At 43.9% G+C, this 21,593-nt stretch overlaps 2 protein-coding genes across 3 annotated transcripts; both read left to right on the top strand.

Moving 5' to 3' along the window:
• The first annotated feature begins 2,261 nt into the window (after positions 1-2,261).
• Positions 2,262-5,977, top strand: elp6 (elongator acetyltransferase complex subunit 6). 2 transcript variants are annotated; one of them, XM_063199575.1, is made up of 8 exons: positions 2,262-2,447; positions 2,674-2,775; positions 2,876-2,954; positions 3,047-3,117; positions 3,253-3,377; positions 3,673-3,895; positions 4,646-4,804; positions 5,501-5,977. In XM_063199575.1, exons 2-8 carry the CDS (start codon positions 2,722-2,724, stop codon positions 5,618-5,620), a joined length of 831 nt encoding a protein of 276 aa, XP_063055645.1. In that variant the 5' UTR covers positions 2,262-2,447; positions 2,674-2,721; the 3' UTR covers positions 5,621-5,977. The 2 variants fall into 2 exon arrangements, with proteins under 2 accessions (XP_063055645.1, XP_063055644.1); XM_063199574.1 differs by having other exon boundaries at positions 2,262-2,560.
• An 882-nt stretch (positions 5,978-6,859) lies between these two features.
• On the top strand, positions 6,860-19,739 carry pop1 (POP1 homolog, ribonuclease P/MRP subunit). Its single transcript, XM_063199571.1, has 16 exons — positions 6,860-6,941; positions 7,145-7,274; positions 7,438-7,563; positions 8,002-8,177; positions 8,652-8,903; positions 9,329-9,416; positions 9,739-9,917; positions 10,297-10,580; positions 10,707-10,800; positions 11,602-11,710; positions 11,911-12,030; positions 13,454-13,575; positions 13,842-14,033; positions 17,410-17,564; positions 18,185-18,373; positions 18,789-19,739. The coding sequence occupies exons 2-16, from the start codon at positions 7,178-7,180 to the stop codon at positions 19,699-19,701; spliced, it is 3,096 nt and encodes a 1,031-aa protein (XP_063055641.1). The 5' UTR covers positions 6,860-6,941; positions 7,145-7,177; the 3' UTR covers positions 19,702-19,739.
• Positions 19,740-21,593: the final 1,854 nt, after the last annotated feature.

Below are 21,593 nucleotides of genomic sequence, written 5' to 3'. Positions count from 1 at the left end.
GCTAGGATCAGTCAGAGTACGTCTCTCGTCAGCTCTGGTCGTGAATAGTCGCAAAGATTCCTCAGCCAGCAGGTATTAGCCGAATGCTAGCGTGTTGCAGGACAAAACTAACACGTCTTTGGGAGAACAACGCCATGTCAGGAACCTTTAACTTCACTTCTAATACAACGTTCATGATAAGGTACAGAATGTGCACACATCTTTACAAACCAGAGAACAGAACCGTCACAAATCCCTGCTGAGCCATTTAGCCCAATAGGCTCCCATTCATCTTTTACTTGGCTGCGTTCGCCAACGGGGCTATAATGGGAGCCAATGAGAGACGCCTATCTCATAGCTTAGACAATTTCTGGTATAACGTACATGACTGACATCTGAGCTCATGCTAACTTGATAATGAAATTGTGTTTAATCTTAATATGTGTTTTCATTTATATATATATATATAAAAAACCTTTTTTCCTTCAATAAGAGCAGTCACACCACAGGACACCATAAAGTGAACCTAAACATTTGGGTGACAGAAAAATTGCAATATGAAGACATATTAAGAGGTTAATAGTCACCTTAAACTTCCACAGCACTCTCCAATAACTGAGGTACTGACTGGTTAGGAGCCAGTCTTTAAGACCCTTGTAGTTGGCCTTGCAGCTGCCCGTTCACAAACATTGACATACATGTCACCCCAAAGGACGCAATTTGTGTTACGAAATTGAACTTGTAGTTAATATTACTGTCTTGAGTTTTTTTCACATTCACATATCTTAATATAAAGTTAATATTTATGCAATCATGCCAAATGCTTCATACATTATTCAAAATGTTGTTGGTTAATTTATATATATATATTATATTCCAGGTTTCATTAATGTTACAGTCACACCGCAGGATATTTGACATATAAACCTTTACATAAATCTTAACAAAAATGTTTCTTCTCATCTAAGACTAATATGAAACATAATGTACCACATCTTCTTTCATTGACATTTGTTTTGTAGGTTTTTAACCAATGTTTTGTAGGTTTTTAACCAATGTTACGAAAAAACAAGGCGTCACGTCAACCACCCAATGATACATGAGGAGAAATTAAACGTAAACCTGTCATCTTACTGTGGTAATGTGATTATTGAAGCAACCCTGAACTAGGTCCACAAAGTGCTGAACTGGGTCTGTCCTCTGCACTGACTAAGTGGCTTATTGCAGAATTATTTTCCCCATTTCCTTCTCACACCAATACTAAATTAGCAATGTCCAACACACATAATGACAAATATATTTATCTAGGCCTATGCCATAGCTATGGAATGCTTTTAAATCCATCTTTTTGTATAATAAAAAAATTAACACACACATAGTCAGGGTTCTTATGATTTATGAACCACCCGCAAAAAAACCCTTCAAAAAACATCTTCGGCTGACAACACCATCTAGACCTGCACCTTGGCCGACACTCCCGAAGCCGTGGCTGGAACCTCTCCTACAGCAGAGCCATTTGCATATGGAATAGAAAAAGAGTGGGGGGGGGTGCACCCCACAGGAAAATGGGGTTTGTTTCCTACAAACCATTCTTTGTGTGCGCTCCATTCAGACTGCCCTCCACCTCACACACAAACCCCCCTCTATTCACTCTTTTCCCTTTTCATCTCTGCTACATGAAGAGTTACTCAATAAGTAGTCTTTAGACATTCTTATGTAGGCCTAGGCCTCCTTTTTTCACCATCACCACCACCACCCCCACACAGATGCCGGTCGTAACAAAAATGACACACATTACAAACATACCAGCATTTTAAGGGCTTGGGTAATCAATGAACAATCCATTAAAAAAAGGAAATGTTTCTGTGTGTGTGTGTGTGTGTGTGTGTGTGTGTGTGTGTGTGTGTGTGTGTGTGTGTGTGTGTGTGTGTGTGTGTGTGTGTGTGTGTGTGTGTGTTGCTCAATGTGCGTACACAGTAAATGTTGTGGTGTTAATTCAACACTTACAGAGTTCATTTAAGTCCAAATGGACTCAAATGAACTCTCTAAGTGTTAAATGAGCACTGCAGAATTTACTGTGTATGTACGCGGTCGTGTGTGTGTACGCGCGCGCGCGTGTGTGTGTGTCTGTGTGTGTGGTCAACATTACTCTTAATTCTTTCGAGCATTGTTAAATGTAATCAAAACGTAAAATGCAAATGAAAAAGATTTACAATGTGCTTCCAAAAGAGACTGAATTTGGCGTTTCGAAATTCAGATACGGTTTGTCCCTAGGTTGTATCCATATGCCATGCCTTCAGCTGTGGACCTGTGGTAGTTGTGTGTCTGTTGTTAACAGATTTACAGAGTGTTTTATGTAGACCTCAAAACTAGAGGACTTACATCAAACTAACCCGTTTACAGTGCTTGTTATTTAAAACTGGAAAGTCTCGGAAAGGAAGCGGCTATCTATCCAAAAGCCTTCAGCAGTCAGTTAGCAGATGCTAACCCATCACTGACAGCTAACGTCAGCAATGATGCTGACAATTTACTTTTTGCAGGAAGGTTATTCAGCCAGGAACATTGTCTGCGGGGTAGACAGGTAGTAGTATGCCAATGCCTGATATCATGACGTTATTTATTTTCTTCACTATACGTTGGAAGTCGTGAAATATTACATTTGCTTACCACGGGCACGGCATCCTCTTGTAATAGTTTAGTTTTACAGAAAGTAGGCCTGCAAAGAAAAGATCTTCAGTCATCATGTTTACCGACCTCAACAGCATCCTCAATGCCAGCCCGGATAATTTCAAGCAGGTATGTCGCTTACACTGCAATAACTGAATGTGGCAAGTGCCAAGATAGCCTACTCTCGGTTGCAATGTTTTCTTAACGAATCTCTTATTCCACGATGCAGGGAGAGTTCGTTCTCATATTAGACCGAAAGGCTGATGCTTCATTTTTGGTGCATCATTTTCTATCATTTTACTTAAGAGGTGAGTGACTCAAAGAACACTTCCCTATGTTTACAAAGTCGTTTAATTATAATGAATTGAAACAATGAATACTGAACATCTACGTTTTCCAGCTGGCTGTAAGGTTTGTTTCCTTGGGCTTGTGCAGTCCTTCAGTCATTACAGTGCTGTCAGTCAAAGACTGGTAAGTTGGAATACTGAATGTCATCAGCCTCATTGTTTTTTTCTATTTTTTTTATTTATTATTATTTCGAGTTTTTGGTCACTGTGTGTTTGGGAATTAACAACACCTGCAATGTGCAATTATGTCTCTCTCAAGGGTGTGAGCTTGACACAGGCAAAGGAAAAAGGCCAGCTTGTTTTTCTGGAAGGACTGAAGGACTGTCTTGGAATCCTGTTACCCGGAGGAACAAAACCTGAATGCCCCACTTTAGACTTTTTCAGGTGATTTGACATCAAGTCTAAGTCTTTCTCTGATACACAGTACGATTTTTAAAGACGTTCATGTAGTCACCACCACACATACCATATTAAATTGGCAGAGTTGAAGCTTTGGAAACCTTCCAAAATGACATACAAGATGCAGATACAATACCTCAGTTAGAGGAATAATACAACAGGCACATAAATTACTTTTTATGGAGATTGGCATGCTCTGTCAGTGTTCAGATTTCAGTGTGTCTGTCTACACAGTGCTGTATATTAATAGAATCATTTTCTGCATTATTTTACTCCTCAGTCCTCAGTGTTTGGACCTGAGAGGCCTGTTTGAGTTTGTGCTGAGCTCCCTGGGTCCAGGGGGGGGCGCTGCAGGCCAAGGGGACTGTGGGCCAGACTCTCCTGCGAGGCCCCCGGTGCTGATAGTGGATGACCTGAGCGTCCTCCTCAGCCTGGGTGTGAGTGCCGGAGCCGTGCTGGACTTCGCTCACTACTGCAAGGCTCACGTCTGCCATGAGCTGAAGGTGGGTATCACATATCAATACTGGTTGTTTTTTTGTTTTGTTTTGTTTTTTTAAATCATGTTTGGGGGTGGGGGTAGCCTTTTATGGGGAAGATGTGACAGTAAATCAGTGGGGGAGAGAGATGGGGTGGGGTTGTGTTGTGAAATGACCCAGGCTGGACTGGAACCTGGGACCCCATAGTATGGGTGCTCTACACACAGTGCGCCAAAGCACTCCTGGTTGGTCTAATGCAGGGATGGGCAACTGGAGGCCGGGGGGGCACCTGCAGCCCGCCCCCACACTCGGTGCAGCCTGTAGATTAAACACAATTAGAAAAGGAAAATAACACAACTGAATTAATCTATTGCAGTTATCGTGTTGGCCGATAGAGAACCCCTATACCTTTCAAACAATATCGGCAGTCAGTGAACAACCAACTGCACCTCAAATTCTGGGAGTTGAGGCAGTCAGATCTGTGCGGTCATATCATCATCATCAAAGTTGCCCATCCCTGGTCTAATGTAACACTGTGAAGACATGGCTAGCTGTTATGGACATGGACTTGGAATCTAAAGCCTAATTTATACTGAGAAGCGAAATTGTCTACGAAGTGTTGCAGAGCTGTCTTGTTGGTTGCAATTGCATTTTTTTGTTTGGGATTATTGCTGTTACTGTTGCTTAATGTTACTGCTCATATTTACAGTGTCCTTTGTCTTGTTTCCTGTGATAGTTCATGTCATTGCGTATACTAATGTTGCTGCTTATCTCTAGGGGAGTGCGGTGGTGCTGGTGAGGTGTGAGGAGGAGGAGGAAGAGGAGGGTGAAGAGGAAGGCTGTGAGATGCTGCTGAAGGGGCTGACGCACCAGAGCACTCTGGCTCTGCAGGTGCAGGGGCTGCCCACCGGCTACTGCAGGGACATCCACGGACAGGTAATAATAAGAAGAATAAAATTAATAATGATAACTAGAAAAATGTTCAGAGAGCGCATACACCTCCGCACAGAAACACTCACCACGAATGTACAAACAAACAAACTCGGATGATCACATAACTGCCTTGGCAGAGGTAATAATAATTATAACAATTTTCTTTTTTTTAGCACAATTCATATAAATACAGCACATGCATGTGCTTTAACGGTTTGAGAGAAAAAAGACACAGGTTTGGCAAGGTTTTAAGGTATGCCAGGTAGGTCAAATGTCAAAATCTAAAGGAATAATAAAGTCAGTCAATGATACAAAATTAGACATAAAGTGGCATGAAATCATAAGAATCAGAAAACTCAGAAAACCTCTTGAGGGCAACAAAGAAAAGCTCAAAAGATATATAATAGGTATGTTCGTAATGATGCCTATATGTTAACCTGGGCCCATCCATAATGTCTACTCTGTGGCACTATGACGGATCTTTGATAGACAACCTTTCTTCATCTATTCTACAACCATTCTCCATCTATGAACCCTCACATCTGTAGTATTAGGAGGAATGACAGGTCTACTGTCTAATAATAATACTGTCTAATAATAATTCCGAAGGATAAATGGTTAGATGCACCTTAGTGACAGGAGTTTTTCCAAAAAATATGCTATTATGTTGAAATCTTCTTATATGATTGTGTCTCCCAGGTGGACATTTGGTGGCGCGGTCAAAGCCAGCAGCAGAACCAAAGAAAAGTCTTTCAGTACAAAGTCCAAGACAAGGGTGCATCGTTCTTCGCACGTGGGACCTCCAGTGCTGTCCTCTGATGCTATTGTGTCCAGCATCTATGTCCATATCAGTCCATGTGGCAGATACAAAGCATAGCGACTGCAGCGCCCTCAACACAAATAATGGACTGTATTGTCATGTTGTCATGGCATCAACATCAACACCAACACAGCAGATCACACTTCAAATAAATTATGAGTACTAAACATTGGTTGAGCTTTTTACTCTTGGTTTACTTGACTTTTTATGTTCATCATTAAATTATGATTTCATGAAATTATTTTCACTGGTTTACACAATTAAAGTCCATGGCTTTTCTCACAGCAGTACCACTACTACTGTACCTTGCTTTGATGCAGCATTGGAATGTTCAGGAATAAACTTTTTGTATCTTTTTTTGTGTATTGTGTAGTTTGTGTGCAGTACCAAATGTTTTATATCTATATTGATTTATAGATAATGTAAAGCAAATGTCTTTTTAAAAATCAGTTTTATGATAAATACATTTTTATAATAATGAAAAAAACATGGTTTGCTAAATCTTGCCTTTTAGACCTGTGTCTGAGTGCCACACAGAACATACAGGCAGAGTCATTTATTTATGGCAGATGAAATGTGGCCTTGGTAGCCTACAAAACAGTAAAATATCAGAAGTGTCGGTAACACTTTAGAATAATGGATGCAAAAAAGCATTATAAAGACTTAATAAATAATTAACTATTGATGAACAAAACATTAACAAACGTTTGTAAATGATTAGGAAATGTAAACAAATGCTTGTAAATGACTAGGAAATGGTATGTTAATATTTCATATTTGTCAAACATTTACAAGTTGCTTGTAAATGAATAAAATAGTCTGTTATAAGGTGTGTAAAATCTTGAATATATCATTTGTAGATATTTTATAAAGCATTAATAAAGCTTAGTTAATAATAAAAACATTTGTTAATGTTTTATTCATCATTAGTTAATTATTTACTGAGTCTTTACTAAGGAACATTATTATAAAGTGTTACCGAAGTGTCTTTTGGTTCCAATGTATCTTAGTAAGATGAAAAGAAACTATAACACACACATCTGTAGAAAGACTTGTAAACTTGATGTTTAAGGCCTTAGTAGTAGTGAACTGTTGTATTTGCTGCCCAGTCCCACACCACAAACGTCTGGCTGCAGCCACGTCCCATTCCGACACCATTTCCCAGCAGCCACTTCGCCGGAAATTACGAAGAGTAGAGCTCTGGGACGGAAAACATGCGGAAAACACGTTTCTGTTAGCTGGAATGTTTTTGCAGCTATGGAATTTAAGATGTGACTTCACTTTTTGATGCCTATGTATATAGTTCTAGTTCATTCTGAGGTAAGTACATTTACTGTTACAAAGAATTCTCCCTCACGACTGTGGTTTACCAAGGAGAGGTCAGTCGTAACACACGAACCAACTTTGAGTAGGCAACTGAGGTTATCCACACTGCAGTGTTGTTGCGAGATAAAATAATGTTTTCTGAACTTTGTCAACATTTGTTTGCTGATAAACGCGTCTTGTGTCGTGATTTGAAACAGGAAAGTGGATAGTTGCATCAGCGATCAACAACAATGTCTGCAGCGAAAAGCAGGATGCGCAACAAACACATGAGAGACCAGCCTAGCAATGTCACCTACTCATCCGGTGGCTGGCGCAACGGAGGAGAAGGTTGGTGCTATGAGAAACAGCAGTACTGTTATTATTACCATATTGTCATTACAACTATGCGTGTATTAATTACAGCCTTTGATGAAATTGTGTTGCCAACTGCTTAGCTGCACACACAGTAGCTTCAGTAAAACAGTTCTTGCCTGTCACATCTCTGCTCTAGGTCGGCCTCCTGGTGACTCCCAGCCGGGGAAGAGACAGGGCTTTGGCAACCATGGAGGTGGTTGGGTACGGGGTCACCAGCCAGGTGGCTCTACATACCCCCAGGAGCTCCCCAAGTACATCACAAGTAAGACTCCTCGTTAATTATTAATTCTAATGATGTTCAATAGATCTCCCCCCTTGAACATCCCCCACTACTTGGACCACTGCAAAAATAAATCAATAATTGCAGAACTGCATTGCCACTGCTATAGTTTTCTGAACTGAGATGTTGTCCTCTCAGGCCCTTTCCGGTGGCCCAATCCATACAATAACTTAGAAACTTCAGACATGGACTAGTAAGAAGAATGCTTGTTTTTCCTACTGTAGTGACTGAAGTGACGATGAGCCAAGCGCTCACCACATTGCTCCAGGGACTGTAACCATTGCCCTGCACCTAAATAACTGTAACGGTGTCCACTAGAAGCAACCAAACCCAACGAGTGATTTTGGGCTAAAGCGTCATATTGAGCGCAATGTAATGTGTAAGCATTTCATGTCTGCCCTGTGTTGCTCTCCCCTGTAGGCACCTATTTTGCCAAGGCCAGGGCGGCGGAGGTGAAGGCTATGCTGAGAGCGGTCAACAAGACGACAGGCAGCTGCCACACGTTCGGGGCCCTGCCCAAACACATGCGGCGCAGGGCCATGAGCCACGACACCAAGCGGCTGCCCAAAAGGCTACGAGAAGGGGCACAGAGGATGGTGCGCACCCCCTTTTTGATTACTACTAAGCATGGCATATCCACACCTTTTAGTAAATGTAATCAAGCTTAATCATGCTTCAAAGTATTTAAAGATCAGACTCTGTGAATGGTACCATGTCAGATTATTTCAGAAAATGATTTATCCATTAACTATACTAAATGTAATGTACAATTATCAATAAGTTTGATTTATACACACAACTAAACATAATTGTGCATAATTATGCTTTCAGATCTTTGACCATCAGACTATGCGAAAGAGCGCAATGGATGGTGCACACAAATGCACAATATGGCTCAGAGTTTTTTTTGTAGTATTTGTTAGAAAATGTTGATGAAATGGGGAAAAAAATGCCATGCTTGATTTGGGACATTTAAAGCCAACATTTGGGCTATTGTTTGTCACTATCGATGAAGGTCTGATAAATATACAACATTTATACTTTGTTCTTTCAATTTTCCTTTTGTGTAGTTGGACAAAAGCCTGCAGATGGGCAAGAAGGAGGAGTCGAAGACCAAGAGCCGAAAGGCGCGGCGTCGGCACGGCAACCTGCTGCTGGAGTTCAACCGGCGGCAGCGCAAGAACGTCTGGCTAGAGACCCACATCTGGCACGCCAAGCGCTTCCACATGGTGAAGAAGTGGGGCTACTGCCTGGGCGAGCGACCCACACTCAAGTGCTACCGCGCCTGCTACCGGGCCATGAGCAGCCACTGCCTCCTGCAGGTGAGGAGGGGGACCAACAATTCTCTAGTTTCTAAAAAGATACCGTAGATAAGATACTTAAACAAATTGAATACCAAAATAATCTCTACGTCTCTGATTCTCTGATAAAAAAAAACAATTGCTTGATACTAGCCCTTTTTTTAGCTTTCCATATAATGGTGATTCACAGAAACAAACCATTTGAGAAAGGTAGAGATGACTCATAAACAGTTTCTTGATGATTCACATGCTCTCCAAAGGCTCCAAACTACAATACTATGACAGCCCTGCCTGTACCTTGAGGAGACTTAGGAGAATTAAAGGAGTCAATGGAAAGTCACACCCATTTAAGAAACCCGACTTGATGATGCATCCTACGACTTGTCTTGGTCTACCACATGGAATATCTTTGCTAACAGCATTGTTTTGCCCTGTTGCTTTGGCAGGACCTTTCCTATTACTGCTGTTTGGAGCTGCAGGGACCAGAGGACCAGCTCCTTAGTGCCCTCTCCAGGCTGACTAGTAAAGATGCAGGTGAGAGGAGCACTGCATTTCCCCGCTCACTGACTTCATACATTACTATTTCACCAGCCTTATTTTCGAAACTATTTAGATTTATTAATCTCCAGTTCTTTACTATTCTTCACTGGGCACACTTTGGGGACAATTTCTAACCGCTAGCAAAGGAAGAGTTACCTGGATTTTCGTAAGTCGGTGACGGATACCTTCACGTTCATTAAAAGATTGCAAAGAAGTATGAGGGATTGTTCTTGTTGTTATTTACCTACTTTCTCTGGACGCTCAGAATTTTCATGCTGCATGTGTGATTTGGATTTATTTGTGTGTGCCTCTGTAGGGCCAACGTTCGCGGCGGTGCTGTGCCTGTCCGGGCGGAGACAGGGTAGTGTGGTCCTGTACAGGGCTGACCAGTACCCGAGCCAGCCCCTGGGCCCTGTGCTTTTCCTCTGGAGACCCCGTACCCAGGGCTCCACTCACAGGCAGCTGTGGATATGGGGACACCCCTCGCTAAAACAGGTCTGTCTCCATCCCAAGTCCCAAATGGATCATTGGACTTGAACCTATGTTTTCAGGATATGTTTCATGGGAAATCTTCACTTCGTTGCATGATTATCATAAACAATGTTACTTGCATTAGTTATTTTTAAAAAGTTGTTTTACTATGACCATTACTGTAGGGTTGCCTCGGCACCTTTCTGTACAAAGCCAGAATCAAGTTTTTTTCTGTCAGTGGCATCTGTAGGCATATTCGGTTTGTTTTGCCTCTGGCTTTAAGAAACTATTATTCATCTACCTACTAAACGTTAGCGCTTACTGTTTTTAATTCATTTGGAAATCAAAGTAACCCAGCAGAAGAACTGTCTTTTAAAATCCTACTCATTACTCACTCCTGTAGGATGTCCTGTCTGAGCTGCAGGCAGTCTGCCAGTGCACAGAGGCTGTGGTGCCCCCTACTGTAATTGCAGTGCCATTGCCAGAACTAAAGCAAGAGTCAGAGGAGCCCAGCCCAGTTGCGGCAGCACCCTTGGTCTCCACACCAACGCAGGCCAAGGGGAGGAAGAGGAAGAGGGCAGAGAAGGACCCTGGTGCCCAGTCGGCCAAGAAGATTCTTGGGGATGGAACTCGTTCACCCACCTGCCCAATCACATGGAAGTCCGCCTCAACAGAAATTGTCATTAAGTAAGCCTGTTCAAATTCCATGATATAAAGTATTTACAACAGGCAATAGGTAATAAAAATTGAACAATGACATCGTCTGTTTTCAAAATATTTCTGTATGTTTATTTTGTCCCCTGCAACGTCCAGTGACCTGACCATGGAAATGGTGCGCTACCGTCTTATTGGTCCCCTCTCCCACTCTGTCCTGGCCCAGACTCTGTACCCTGCCACAGACTGCAATGTAAGTACATCCATGAAGGAGAACGCTTGACAATTGAACACACCCGAGATGACTTCTCTGTTTCTTTGTACATTCTGGTAGTATTGACAAGATGAAGCCTTATGACACAAGTGTGTATGAAAATGATTAATTATTGATTTCTTGTAGCCAGTAATATTTTTTGGAGTAATTCAGAATTAATTCATTTAAAAACCATCCCATGCCTTTTTGGAAATAGTCTGTGTCATTTAATTGAAAATGCTTCCATGCCTTTGAAAATATTCGCTCTCAGGCATGGAAGGTGGTGTTGCAAGGAGGAAGTTGCATAACTGTGTGCACTCCAACATCATTTCAAAAGTCTATACAACTCTTAAAACTAGTATGAGCATGTTTTAATTATACTTGAAACGACCCGCTATAACTGAAGAATTTGACAGGGCTATGAGAAAACTATGAGTACTCTGTGGCACTTCACACTCTCCGGGCACTCATTTACAGTACCTTTGAGCCTGTGATTGATCCAATCCTTGTAGAGGCCTTATCTGACAAGCCCCCTTTGTCCCGAAGCCTTGAGATCTTGTTTCAAACATAACATCACTACATTCTGGACCTATACTGTAATGCTACCTAGCCTTTCATAGCTAGTACGGTATGGCTCTATTGTAATTCTATTTCTGTTCCTCTATTTCCATCAATTTCTATTTGCGTTCTAATCATCTCCCTTTTGCATCTATTGCCTGCTCTTAATGACATCTCGCTGTAATTTGTACATGGTGACGTTAAATGTTTCTATCTCTCCCGTATGCCCTCTCTCGTCTACAGGAAGAGGCCAAGAGTGGCCAGTCCTGCTTCTGGTGGCCAGAGCACTGCAAACAGGAGCAGAACATGGCTCTTCACCGAGAGCAGAGCGACCTCTTCCAGCTGCTCAAAGGTCAGTGCTCGCCTTGTAATGTCTGGAACTAAGACTATAGGGGTTGTGTGTAAACAAAAACATTTGGTGAGGTTGATATTTTGGGTTTTCTCAGAATGTAACTATGCTAATCTCGAGAAAGTGTGTAAATGTATTTATTCAAACACTTGAATAGCGCCAAACAGTAGACTTTAGGGATGTGTGTGTGTGTCCTGTCTCAGGTGTGTTTTCCACTACGGAGATCCCAGCGGGTACTGTGTTGGGCCTGACAGTAGACGACCCCCGGATCTTCCTGCCTCGACACAGAGGGTACGCTCAACCTGACCTGCAGCAGGCCATCGGTAACTAAACTACACACACACACACACACACACACACACACACACACACACCCCTATGGATAGCAGAACTACTAGACAGACACACACAGGTGACCTTTTCAGATACACTCCCCTTCTCTCTTCTTCCTAAGACTGTGTGATATGGCCAAGAAAAAAAGTTTCCAGCATTTTAGTACTAATTCTCAGAGACTCAGATTAAAGTACTACTTGCATGGTAAAAAAAAAATGAACCGAAGGAATATTTTCACAAGTTGTTTCAAAACAGGTGTTATATTATTGTCCTCCACTTCACTGACGTCTATGTTAAATGGTGATGGTTGCAATGTTGTTGACTAGAGGTGTTGGTGTGGTGTGGTGTCCTCATGAGGCTGGTTCTGGTGGCATGCAGTGCGTCTGGTTCTGAGCCCCTGGGGGGCCTCTGCTCCCCCATGCAGATGAGCCAGGTTCGAATCCTGGCAGGACCCTCCTCCACTCATGCCCAGGCCACACGCCTCAAACACGCCATTGTCTTTCTCAGTAAGGTGTAGGGGTGTGCAAAATAATCGTTGCATCGATGCATCGCGATACTTACTCTCACGATACAATGCATCGATTCATGACAAGGTATCGTGATACTTATTTTCTCAATATACTGCATGGAGTCATGACAATTGATTATTTGATAACAATAAAATTCGATTTGACACGGGTTATTTTGTTCAGTAGAGCATAGGTAATATTTCTGTTGTGATGTAAGCTCTATCCCAGATGATAGAATGCTTAAATAGAATGAACTGACTTAAGAAAGCGACACAGCAACTGACAAATAAGCTGTATTTTACACATTTACTGAAGTAAATATCGCAATGCATCACAGTAGTACATGAATCGCAATGCATCGTGATAGAATCGCATCGTGGCATGTGTATCGTGATGCGCATCGAATCGTGAACCCTTTGCCAATACCCACCCCTAGTAAGGTGCACGTAAACCTTTGCTAGTAAGTAGTCAGGAAGGGGGTAGAATCTTGCTTTACTATACGGCACATGTGGTGTGTAGCTCAGTGTGATTTAGTGTAGTAAGAGGCCATGACGTACTCTCAAAATGACTATCATTCTATGGTATGATGGTAACTAAATAGTTAAATTCATAGTGTTGTGGTATATATGGTTATATGGCCAAGTGTCGTGCATTTAGTAACTGTGTATCCGTTCTGGATCGGCCAATTGAGAGGTTTGTATATACACACAGGCCAAACTGTAGGTAATGCAGGCCAATATTGTGTGTGTCTGTGTCTGTGTGTGTGTCTGTGTGTGTGTCTGTGTGTGTGTGTGTGTGTGTGTGTGTGTGTGTGTGTGTGTGTGTGTGTGTGTGTGTGTGTGTCTGTGTGTGTGTCTGTGTGTGTGTCTGTGTGTGTGTCTGTGTGTGTGTCTGTGTGTGTCAGGTGTGGATGAGGAGAAGAGGAGGGCCCTGACTCTGCAGGGAGCCCCGGAGCACTGCTGCCAGAGTGCATTGTGGGAGCGCAGCGTGAGGGACAACGTCACCGATAACAAGATGTCTGAGCAGGTACAGTGATGTCTGAACAGGTACATTCTACAAATGTAGAAATGCTGTTAACAACCACTATCTTCTTGCACAGGTGTCACAAGGGGGTCACAATTCTTCAGTATCCCCTCAAGCTTAACTGTGTTTTCCATTTTTTTGCTGTAATAATTTTGAATTAAAAAAAAAAAATGTAAAAAAAGGATGACGCTCACTTACACATTGCGCGTGTGTTCGCATATATGTGCAAGTGTCTGTGTGTCCATTTCCGTGTCTTGTGTCCCCAACAGGAGCTGAATGGGAAGCGTCGTGAGGTGCTGGTGCCGGGCTCCAGGCTATCGCCCACCCCGCTGCAGGGCCGCGTGCCCCTGTTGCTGGTGCACCAGCCGGGCAAGCAGCTGGGCCAGGAGATGGGCTCCTGGGGGGCCGGCTGGGACCTGCTGATGCCCAAAGGATGGGGCATGGCCTTCTGGGTGCCTCTGGTACAAATTACCATAGCCCTTCTTGCCATTGCATTGTATTATGCCAGTTACACTTTACATTGTACCCTTAAGGGGGATTCATACTTGTCGTGAGTGGCGCTAGTCTCCTTCATACTTCACTCACGACGATGGCGCGCGCCGTCACGTGACCTAAAATTTCGACACGCCCCCCGTCGTAAGCTCAAAATTCGGCGCGTGTCGCAACGTCGTGCACACGAGGATTTTTCTAACTTGTCGTGCGCCACCAGCGACCATGCAGGTAGGCAGACAAAGCAGGAGTTGCGAAGAGAGGCTACAACTACTGTAGGCTACTCCAGAATGGATCCTGCATCATTTTGAGGATAATAAACTGTCCTAGAGAGTTATTTTATCTTCTCTCTTAAATGTTGTTCAGTGAAACAATTGTTTACTTTGTTCAGAAGCACGTTGTGTTCGGCGATCTATTTATACATTCTGCCGCCAGAACAATGCTCTCACATGGTCTTGGAATGATCTGGCAATGTAGGCTACAACAAAAAATATATGTTTCAATGTGGTAAGTCACAAGTCAGACGTTCAGTAGCCCTACAGCAGCCGTGTTTGGCTTTCTATTTTATACATCAGTAGAACTCACGCTGCGAGTTGCGAAAAATACTGCCGTTTCTCTCATGAACAGCAGAGGGCACTTCCGACAATGCGAGCAAGGCGCTTTTGAAGTATGAATAGTCTGTCGCAAGTGATGACGTCATTAATGGTTCTCGCGCCACTCGCGACAAAGTGCGCACGTGAAGTATGCAGAGCCCTTTACAATGCGCCATTGAGCTATATTACTTTATTTCTGGATGCCTGTGGTATGGATGACCATAGCCTCTCTTGTTAGGTCATTAAATAATGCCAGGTATGCTTACATGATAGGAATTGCCATACTGCCTTGCACGCTTGGTCCGATCTCCTGGACAGCCTGGAAAACATGGCTAAAATGTGCACATGAGTTTCCAAACGCATTCACCGAATGGGGAGGACTGGCAGGACATACTATTTTACAAACATAAGCTTGTAGTTTGACAGCTCTGCTAAAACAACACTAGATGTGATCTACTGTCTTCCCATCAAGCTTTAGAAACTGTTCTACAAAGGTTAGATCAGAAGTTTATTCTGAAAGAGGAACGTTGTTTGGCTTTGTGTGTATGTAGGTAGCCCATAGCCAATCAATCACTATGTTTACATGATGTTTTTAATGCCGAATTAGTAATTCAGAATTAAATAGTCCCGTCAAATATACTTTGATCTTTCCTTTAATTCCGAATTAAGAGGTGTTTACATGACGTTTTCAAAGAGGAATTAAGCTTTATTCAGAATTAAAGTGAGTTAATTCGGAATTGAATTTCTCATGTAAACGTAGCAAATGATGGACATTTGTGGTGCCCAATAAATGGCAATCGGAATTGGACCACCTCTCCCCTACCAGAAAATCAATAGCTGGACTAACAGACATCATGTATAGTCGGATTAGAATATGAATGAATTTTCATGAACCTTTTATTCTGCATCAGTCAGTGCAGCCATATTTTTTTTTCACCATGTTCCTCCTACTTACTCTAAAAAGTAAAGCTAAATGGGTATTTAAAGTGGTGGTTCGCTATTTTAGACATTAAGCCCTGTTTGTGTGACTTCTGGGGTGAAGTAGAGATGTTCTCATCACAATTTTGACATTTGGTGCTGAACGGAGCACTTGGGCATTCAAGACTGCAGCCCCCCCACCTTTACATTGACTCAAATGAAGCACTCAAGCAATCGATAAATTGCATTAAACTTTCGTTTGCAGAGACATGAAACTCACAGTCAGAGGTGGGCAGCGATGCGTTGGCTCGAAAATCACCGCGAAATACGCTTCCAAAGTAGATATATTGTCATTATTGTCCGTCTTCATTGATTGTATTGGTTTGACTAGTATTACTCCGCGCGACCGGAAATGGGGGTGCGTTTGTTTCCGTAACTATCTATGGTTTGTATGCAAGCTGTAGTTTTTGTAGCCAGTCCCGCTCAAAGATAGCCGTTCTACCCACAGACCTGTATTAACCAGGTCTGTGGTTCTACCTCGCTCCTTGATGTCTACACAAACAACACACTATCGCTACCTACTGGCTGGATGTCTACTGCTATTCAACGGCGTCTGGGGAAAAATAGGTCCGCCAAATGCTAAACAACAGTTAGAAGGCATATTTCGGGTCAATTTATCGCTGTCTACCACTGACCACATGGTGAGTTCCATGTCTTCTCGAACGAAAGTTTAATGCCATTTTATGATCGATTGCTTGAGTGCTCTATTGGAGTCAATGTAAAGGTGGGGGGGCTGCAGTCTTGGATACCCAAATGCTCCGTTCAGCACCAAATGTCAAAATTGTGATGAGAACATCTCTACTTCACCCCAGAAGTCACACAAACAGGGCTTAATGTCTAAAATAGCGAACCACCACTTTAAAGGGGTCAGTCAATCAACACGGCAAATACTGTATTTTATTCCACACTGATCCTACTCACTGTAAACCGTTAACAGTTATTGAAAGGGTCTCTTCATCTCACTTGTGATTGCTGAAGCATGCATGCTTTTTTTAAGTGTACACAGTGAGGACATTGTCAGCCTGTAGCCACCCACACACATTTCAGGGGATTTAAAAAAAAATCTGTAACTGTTTACCACTGTATCTCTCCACTCACCACTTAAATTAAGGCTGCAGTTTATCTTCATTTTCATGCAAAACATCACTTGCCTAGCTGACCTTAAATGGCTGTTAGAAGCAAAGCTGTTAAATGTTAACACCTACTTACTCATGAACTCACAATATGCACACAATCTGAATATAAAAAGAACAGATACTATTTGTATGCTGTTTGTCAACCACCACCTGTAGTGGGCTTGATTTGCTTTGGGAAGAAGAACATGTGAGGAAAAAAACATCATTTAATTTGGGCCCCTGTGATGGAGTAACCATCTCTAAGATTCTGGGTGTGCTCTGACTGACATGCCAACAAGCCTGGCTCTTTGATGTAGTAGTGGTCAGAGCCCCAGTATGGTACCCCAATAGACCAGGGCAGCTCTATTCTCCTTCGCTACAGCTTACATGTTATCTTAGAAACGAAACAAATGGGTTTGTACACATTTTGTTTTCTTAAGCATTTTGGGTCTTTTTTTGCCATCATTATGAAAGAATAGTTAAGATGTGACGAGAGAGAGAGAGAGAGATGGGAAATGTACTATGTTAATGGGGACTCGGGTTTGAGTCTGGCCTGGGTCAAGAGCTGTGCGAGATGTGCAACAGCTCCCCTCTGCAAGACATGATATTTGTAACAAGTCACCAGATCTTGCCTTGGTGTGATGTGATGTGATGTGCTGCAGGTGTACAGAGGGGTGCGTGTGGCCGGCCTGAAGATGAGCGTTAAACACTCCCAGTTCAAGGGGGTGCCCCACTTTCCCAACGATTACCCAGACTGCCCCGCAGGCGCCCGCTTCCAGGACGAACAGGAGGCAGAGCTCCTGGACAAGTTTACAAGGTACAGTTGGCAGACAGGCAACATGGAGTACACACACACACACACACACACACACACACACACACACACACACACACACACACACACACACACACACACACACACACACACACTGACATATCAGCAGGGAATCAATCAGTGACTCCACACACAAGGTTATGAGTTAGGCATGCAGCCAAAACACACACACACACACACACACACACACACACACACACACACACACACACACACACACACACGTACACATAAGCACACGTACCACCCACGTATCCACACAGCAACCGCCCCATCGCCCAGCACATAAGTGTCGGTGCTGCCTGCTAGGCAGGCACAGTAGATCACTGTAATGTCCTCCCGTTGATTTTGATGACCACTTTAGCCCCCGCTCCAGTCTTTGATAGTTACCGGACTGTGCAGGGTAGACTGTACAGACATAGCAGACCGCTGGGCCATATAACGATTATGTTACCACGGGGATGTTACTGTAATCACATCGCCCTCCTTCCTCGTTATTTCACGCGTCATAAAACCGGCTCAGACGAGACAAGACGAGGCAGCAGACGGATACGATTGACCTTTGACCCCCCCCCCCCCACACTCCTCCATTCCGCTCGCAGGCGACCGCCGGCCAAGCGGGCCAATTATATCAAGCACGGTTGCCTGGCACCGTTCCGCTGCCCCTGGCAACAGCTGGTGGAGGAGTGGGCAGAGATCGTCAAGGAGGAGCCTGCGGAGAGGCGTGATGGTGGCCAGGATGGCACTGAGATGGCAGCAGTGGTGGGACCCAGCAGATTCTCTGTGCTCAGGTGAGCTGGAATGCTAGACTCATTTATTATTGATTATTTAAGTGCACTATATAAATACTGTAACATTGCCTTTTTTTAGACTGGTTTTACTTCATCACATTACTGAATGAAGAGCATAGGATCGTAGCATATTAGGAGGAGTCACCTATTGCATTTTTGCTATGCATGTTACAGGAGTTAACAAAAAAAAAAGTTTAAATGAAAGTGCCAAGTGTTGGTGAGAATTGAGATGAATGGCCCGAGAGAGAAAGGGGGCAGGGGGTGTGGCAAGGTGGGAGGGGAAGTGCAGCTGTATGAGTTTTTGCATTCTCATCTTAACTTCCTGCATTTCCTTCCTCCCTTTGATACTTTTCTTTGTTTTGTTTCTTCTCTTTCTTCTTTTCTTTTGCTTCTTCTCCTCCTCACTTCCCTCCAGGAGCCGTAAGGTGCTGAGGCAGCTGTCGGCCTGGTGCCAGCCCACCTCCTCCAGGGGCCAGAGGCTCCATCAGCGGGGACGGGGTGGCGTCACCCACCAGGCAATACCCCCACAGGCCCCTCTCACCCCAGCCGCGGCAGCCTCTCTGCGGGCTGCGCACGGCCACCACAGCCTGGTGTGGGCGCGCTTCTCCCTGCTCTCCAAGGGCCGGCCGGAGCTGCACGCCATGGTGTGCGTGCCCACGCCGGAGGACTTAAAGCTACTGCCGAAGAAGCACCAGGGCCAGGACCTCGTGGCCACCACCAGCCTCCTGGAGCCCAGGCACAAGGACCACCACAGGAAGCGCGTGAGGGAGGCACACAGGGAGGAGAGGAGGAGGAGGAAGGTGGAGAAACTCAAGATGAAAGGAGGTACAGAGGTCAAGAAGGAAGAGGAGGAGGAGAAGAAGGAGGTGATTAGGAAGGAGGTGCCTGTTCCTGATGTGGTCGTCTTGAAATCAGACCCACCCTCTGACCAAACACAGATGATCGTTGAACAGCCAAGCAGTCATCCTGTGCCATCTCTCGCCCTGAAACAAGAGGTTGTGGATGCACCAGCCAAAACGTCTGATGGCGATCTGGCCCTTGGCCCAGCCCCACAGGGGGAAGACCAGAAGCAGGAGAGGCTGGTCCTGGGGCTGTGGCCGGACCCCCTGCCCAGCGTGACGTCGCACTGCTCGCGCGTGACCCTGGGCTGGGTGACGCAGGGCGACTTCTCGCTGGCGTCGGGCTGCGGCGAGGCGCTGGGGCTGGTGAGCGTGTCGGGCCTACTGCACGCGCTCCTGACCCAGCCACCAGATCAACGGGGCCTGCTGCTGCTGCGAAACCCCTCCTCCCTGCAGTACCGCTTCGCCAAGATCACCATTGAGGCCTGAGACCACCATGAGCTGAAACCTTGCTGGGCATGTGTGTGTGTGCGTGCGCGTGCGTGTGTGTGTGTGTGTGTGTGTGTGTGTGTGTGCGCGCGCGCGTCCCGATAGATCTGAGTTCATTGACTCATGTATATATTCCCCACACAATAATCCACAAACATCCTCTTCCACATATAGTACATGTACATATTACATTTAGTGTGGCGTGTGCATGTCTGTCAAAAGACCTGAGGGTGCATTGGAACATGTATATTCCCTTACACTTATCCACACACTTCTTCCCCATACACATACACACATATTAGTATGTTGTATACATGCATATATGAACATGCATCCAAAACACATTTTGCCCATTAATTAATTAATTAATTAATTTTGGCTATCGTCATGAAGGCAATGACGGACTCTGCTGGTCTGACATGGACTAAATGCTGTGGACATGCATGCAGCTGTAGTGTGTGTGTGTGTGTGCGTGTGCGTGTGCGTGCGCGCGTGCATGTGACATTGTACGCCTTTGAAATCTGCGTTGGTGATGGGACACGTGATGGATATTTTCTGCATGTTAGCTGCTTGGCTGCGTTCTCCTCTAGTGATGACTGTGTGCTGTGCTGTGCTGTGCTGGAGAGCCGGGTGGCACCGTATTCTCCTACATGAAGATGACTCAGAGAGACTCAAGACTCTGGGGGACTTAATCCTCCACAGCTTAGACATGGCGCATAAGGAAAACGCCCCAAACTGTGAAGTGCTTTGCAAAAATGTTGGAAAAGATTCAGCCGTGTCTGCCTGTCGTATAAAAATGGGCTGTTTGTGCAGCGGTTAGTGTTTACTAGGGGTAAGTTATTCATTTAAAATTGTCTGGATGGACAGGGACTGACGTGACGGTGCGTTCTGCACTTGAAATGGGGATTTTTTTTTCTGCCTTTTTTGGCCCTACTGTTTGGTTTAATTTAAAGTCATGGTGTTCCTATTGCTAAATGCAAAAAAGAGCAACAGTTAGTAATTCAGCCTTATGAATCGGGGTGTTGGTGGGTGGGTTTGCTTGGCTCTTGGTGTGGTGTAACACGCAAGCCTTATTTCATAAAGGTTCATAAAGGGCCGTCGTAAGACTATGTGATGTCAGGCCCCATATGCTGTAGTGTACCTTGCATGATAGACTATTGAGCACCTTTCTCACAGAAATGGCCTAAAGATGTATTACCTCTCTGTGTCTCTCAAAGCTATGCCTTATCAGCGTTACCTCAGTGTATGGTTTTTGACTGGCAGTTTTTCCTCCTTGTAGTTTGACATGGCTCGTATGTAAGCTAGTAGGGCTGGGTAAAATAATCGATTCAATCGATAATCGATCGATATCATTTAAAATTCACATAATCGATTCACAGGGCACAAAATCGATTTTTTTGCTCTTTTTCTTTTTGTTCTTTTTGTTTCATTTAGGTCTATGGAAAATACCCAGTAGGTATTAGTCAATTAGGCCTAGGCCTACTTATTGCAAATTAGCAATCTGTTAACACTGTCAAGCCACAGCCCTTTGACATTTTTATATAAAAATAGGCAACAGCATCTTTTGGGGGAAATCCTTGCACCAAGAAGGGAACTGATTGAATCGATTCGGAGTGAATCGAATCGAATCGAATTGAATCGTGATTAATCGATTCAAAGCCCTAAGAATCGAAATCGAATCGATACAGGAACATGGCTGCAATACCCAGCCCTATAAGCTAGCCAAGCCCTTTGTCTTCAGTGTACATGAACTGGAACGGTGGTCTTCGTGCTCCTGGTTCCAATATTCCTTATGAATATGAATGAATAATAATATATGTGCGGAACCTTTTTTGTGTGAAATATGTTGTTTTAAATTTATTTAAGCTAATAGCATGATCAATTCTGCTTTT

The sequence above is a fragment of the Engraulis encrasicolus genome, chromosome 5 (genome assembly GCF_034702125.1).
Source record: "Engraulis encrasicolus isolate BLACKSEA-1 chromosome 5, IST_EnEncr_1.0, whole genome shotgun sequence".
NCBI classification, from domain to species: domain Eukaryota; kingdom Metazoa; phylum Chordata; class Actinopteri; order Clupeiformes; family Engraulidae; genus Engraulis; species Engraulis encrasicolus.
The sequence above is the reverse complement of the archived record's forward strand: the minus strand, read 5'-3'. Positions and strand labels throughout refer to the sequence as shown.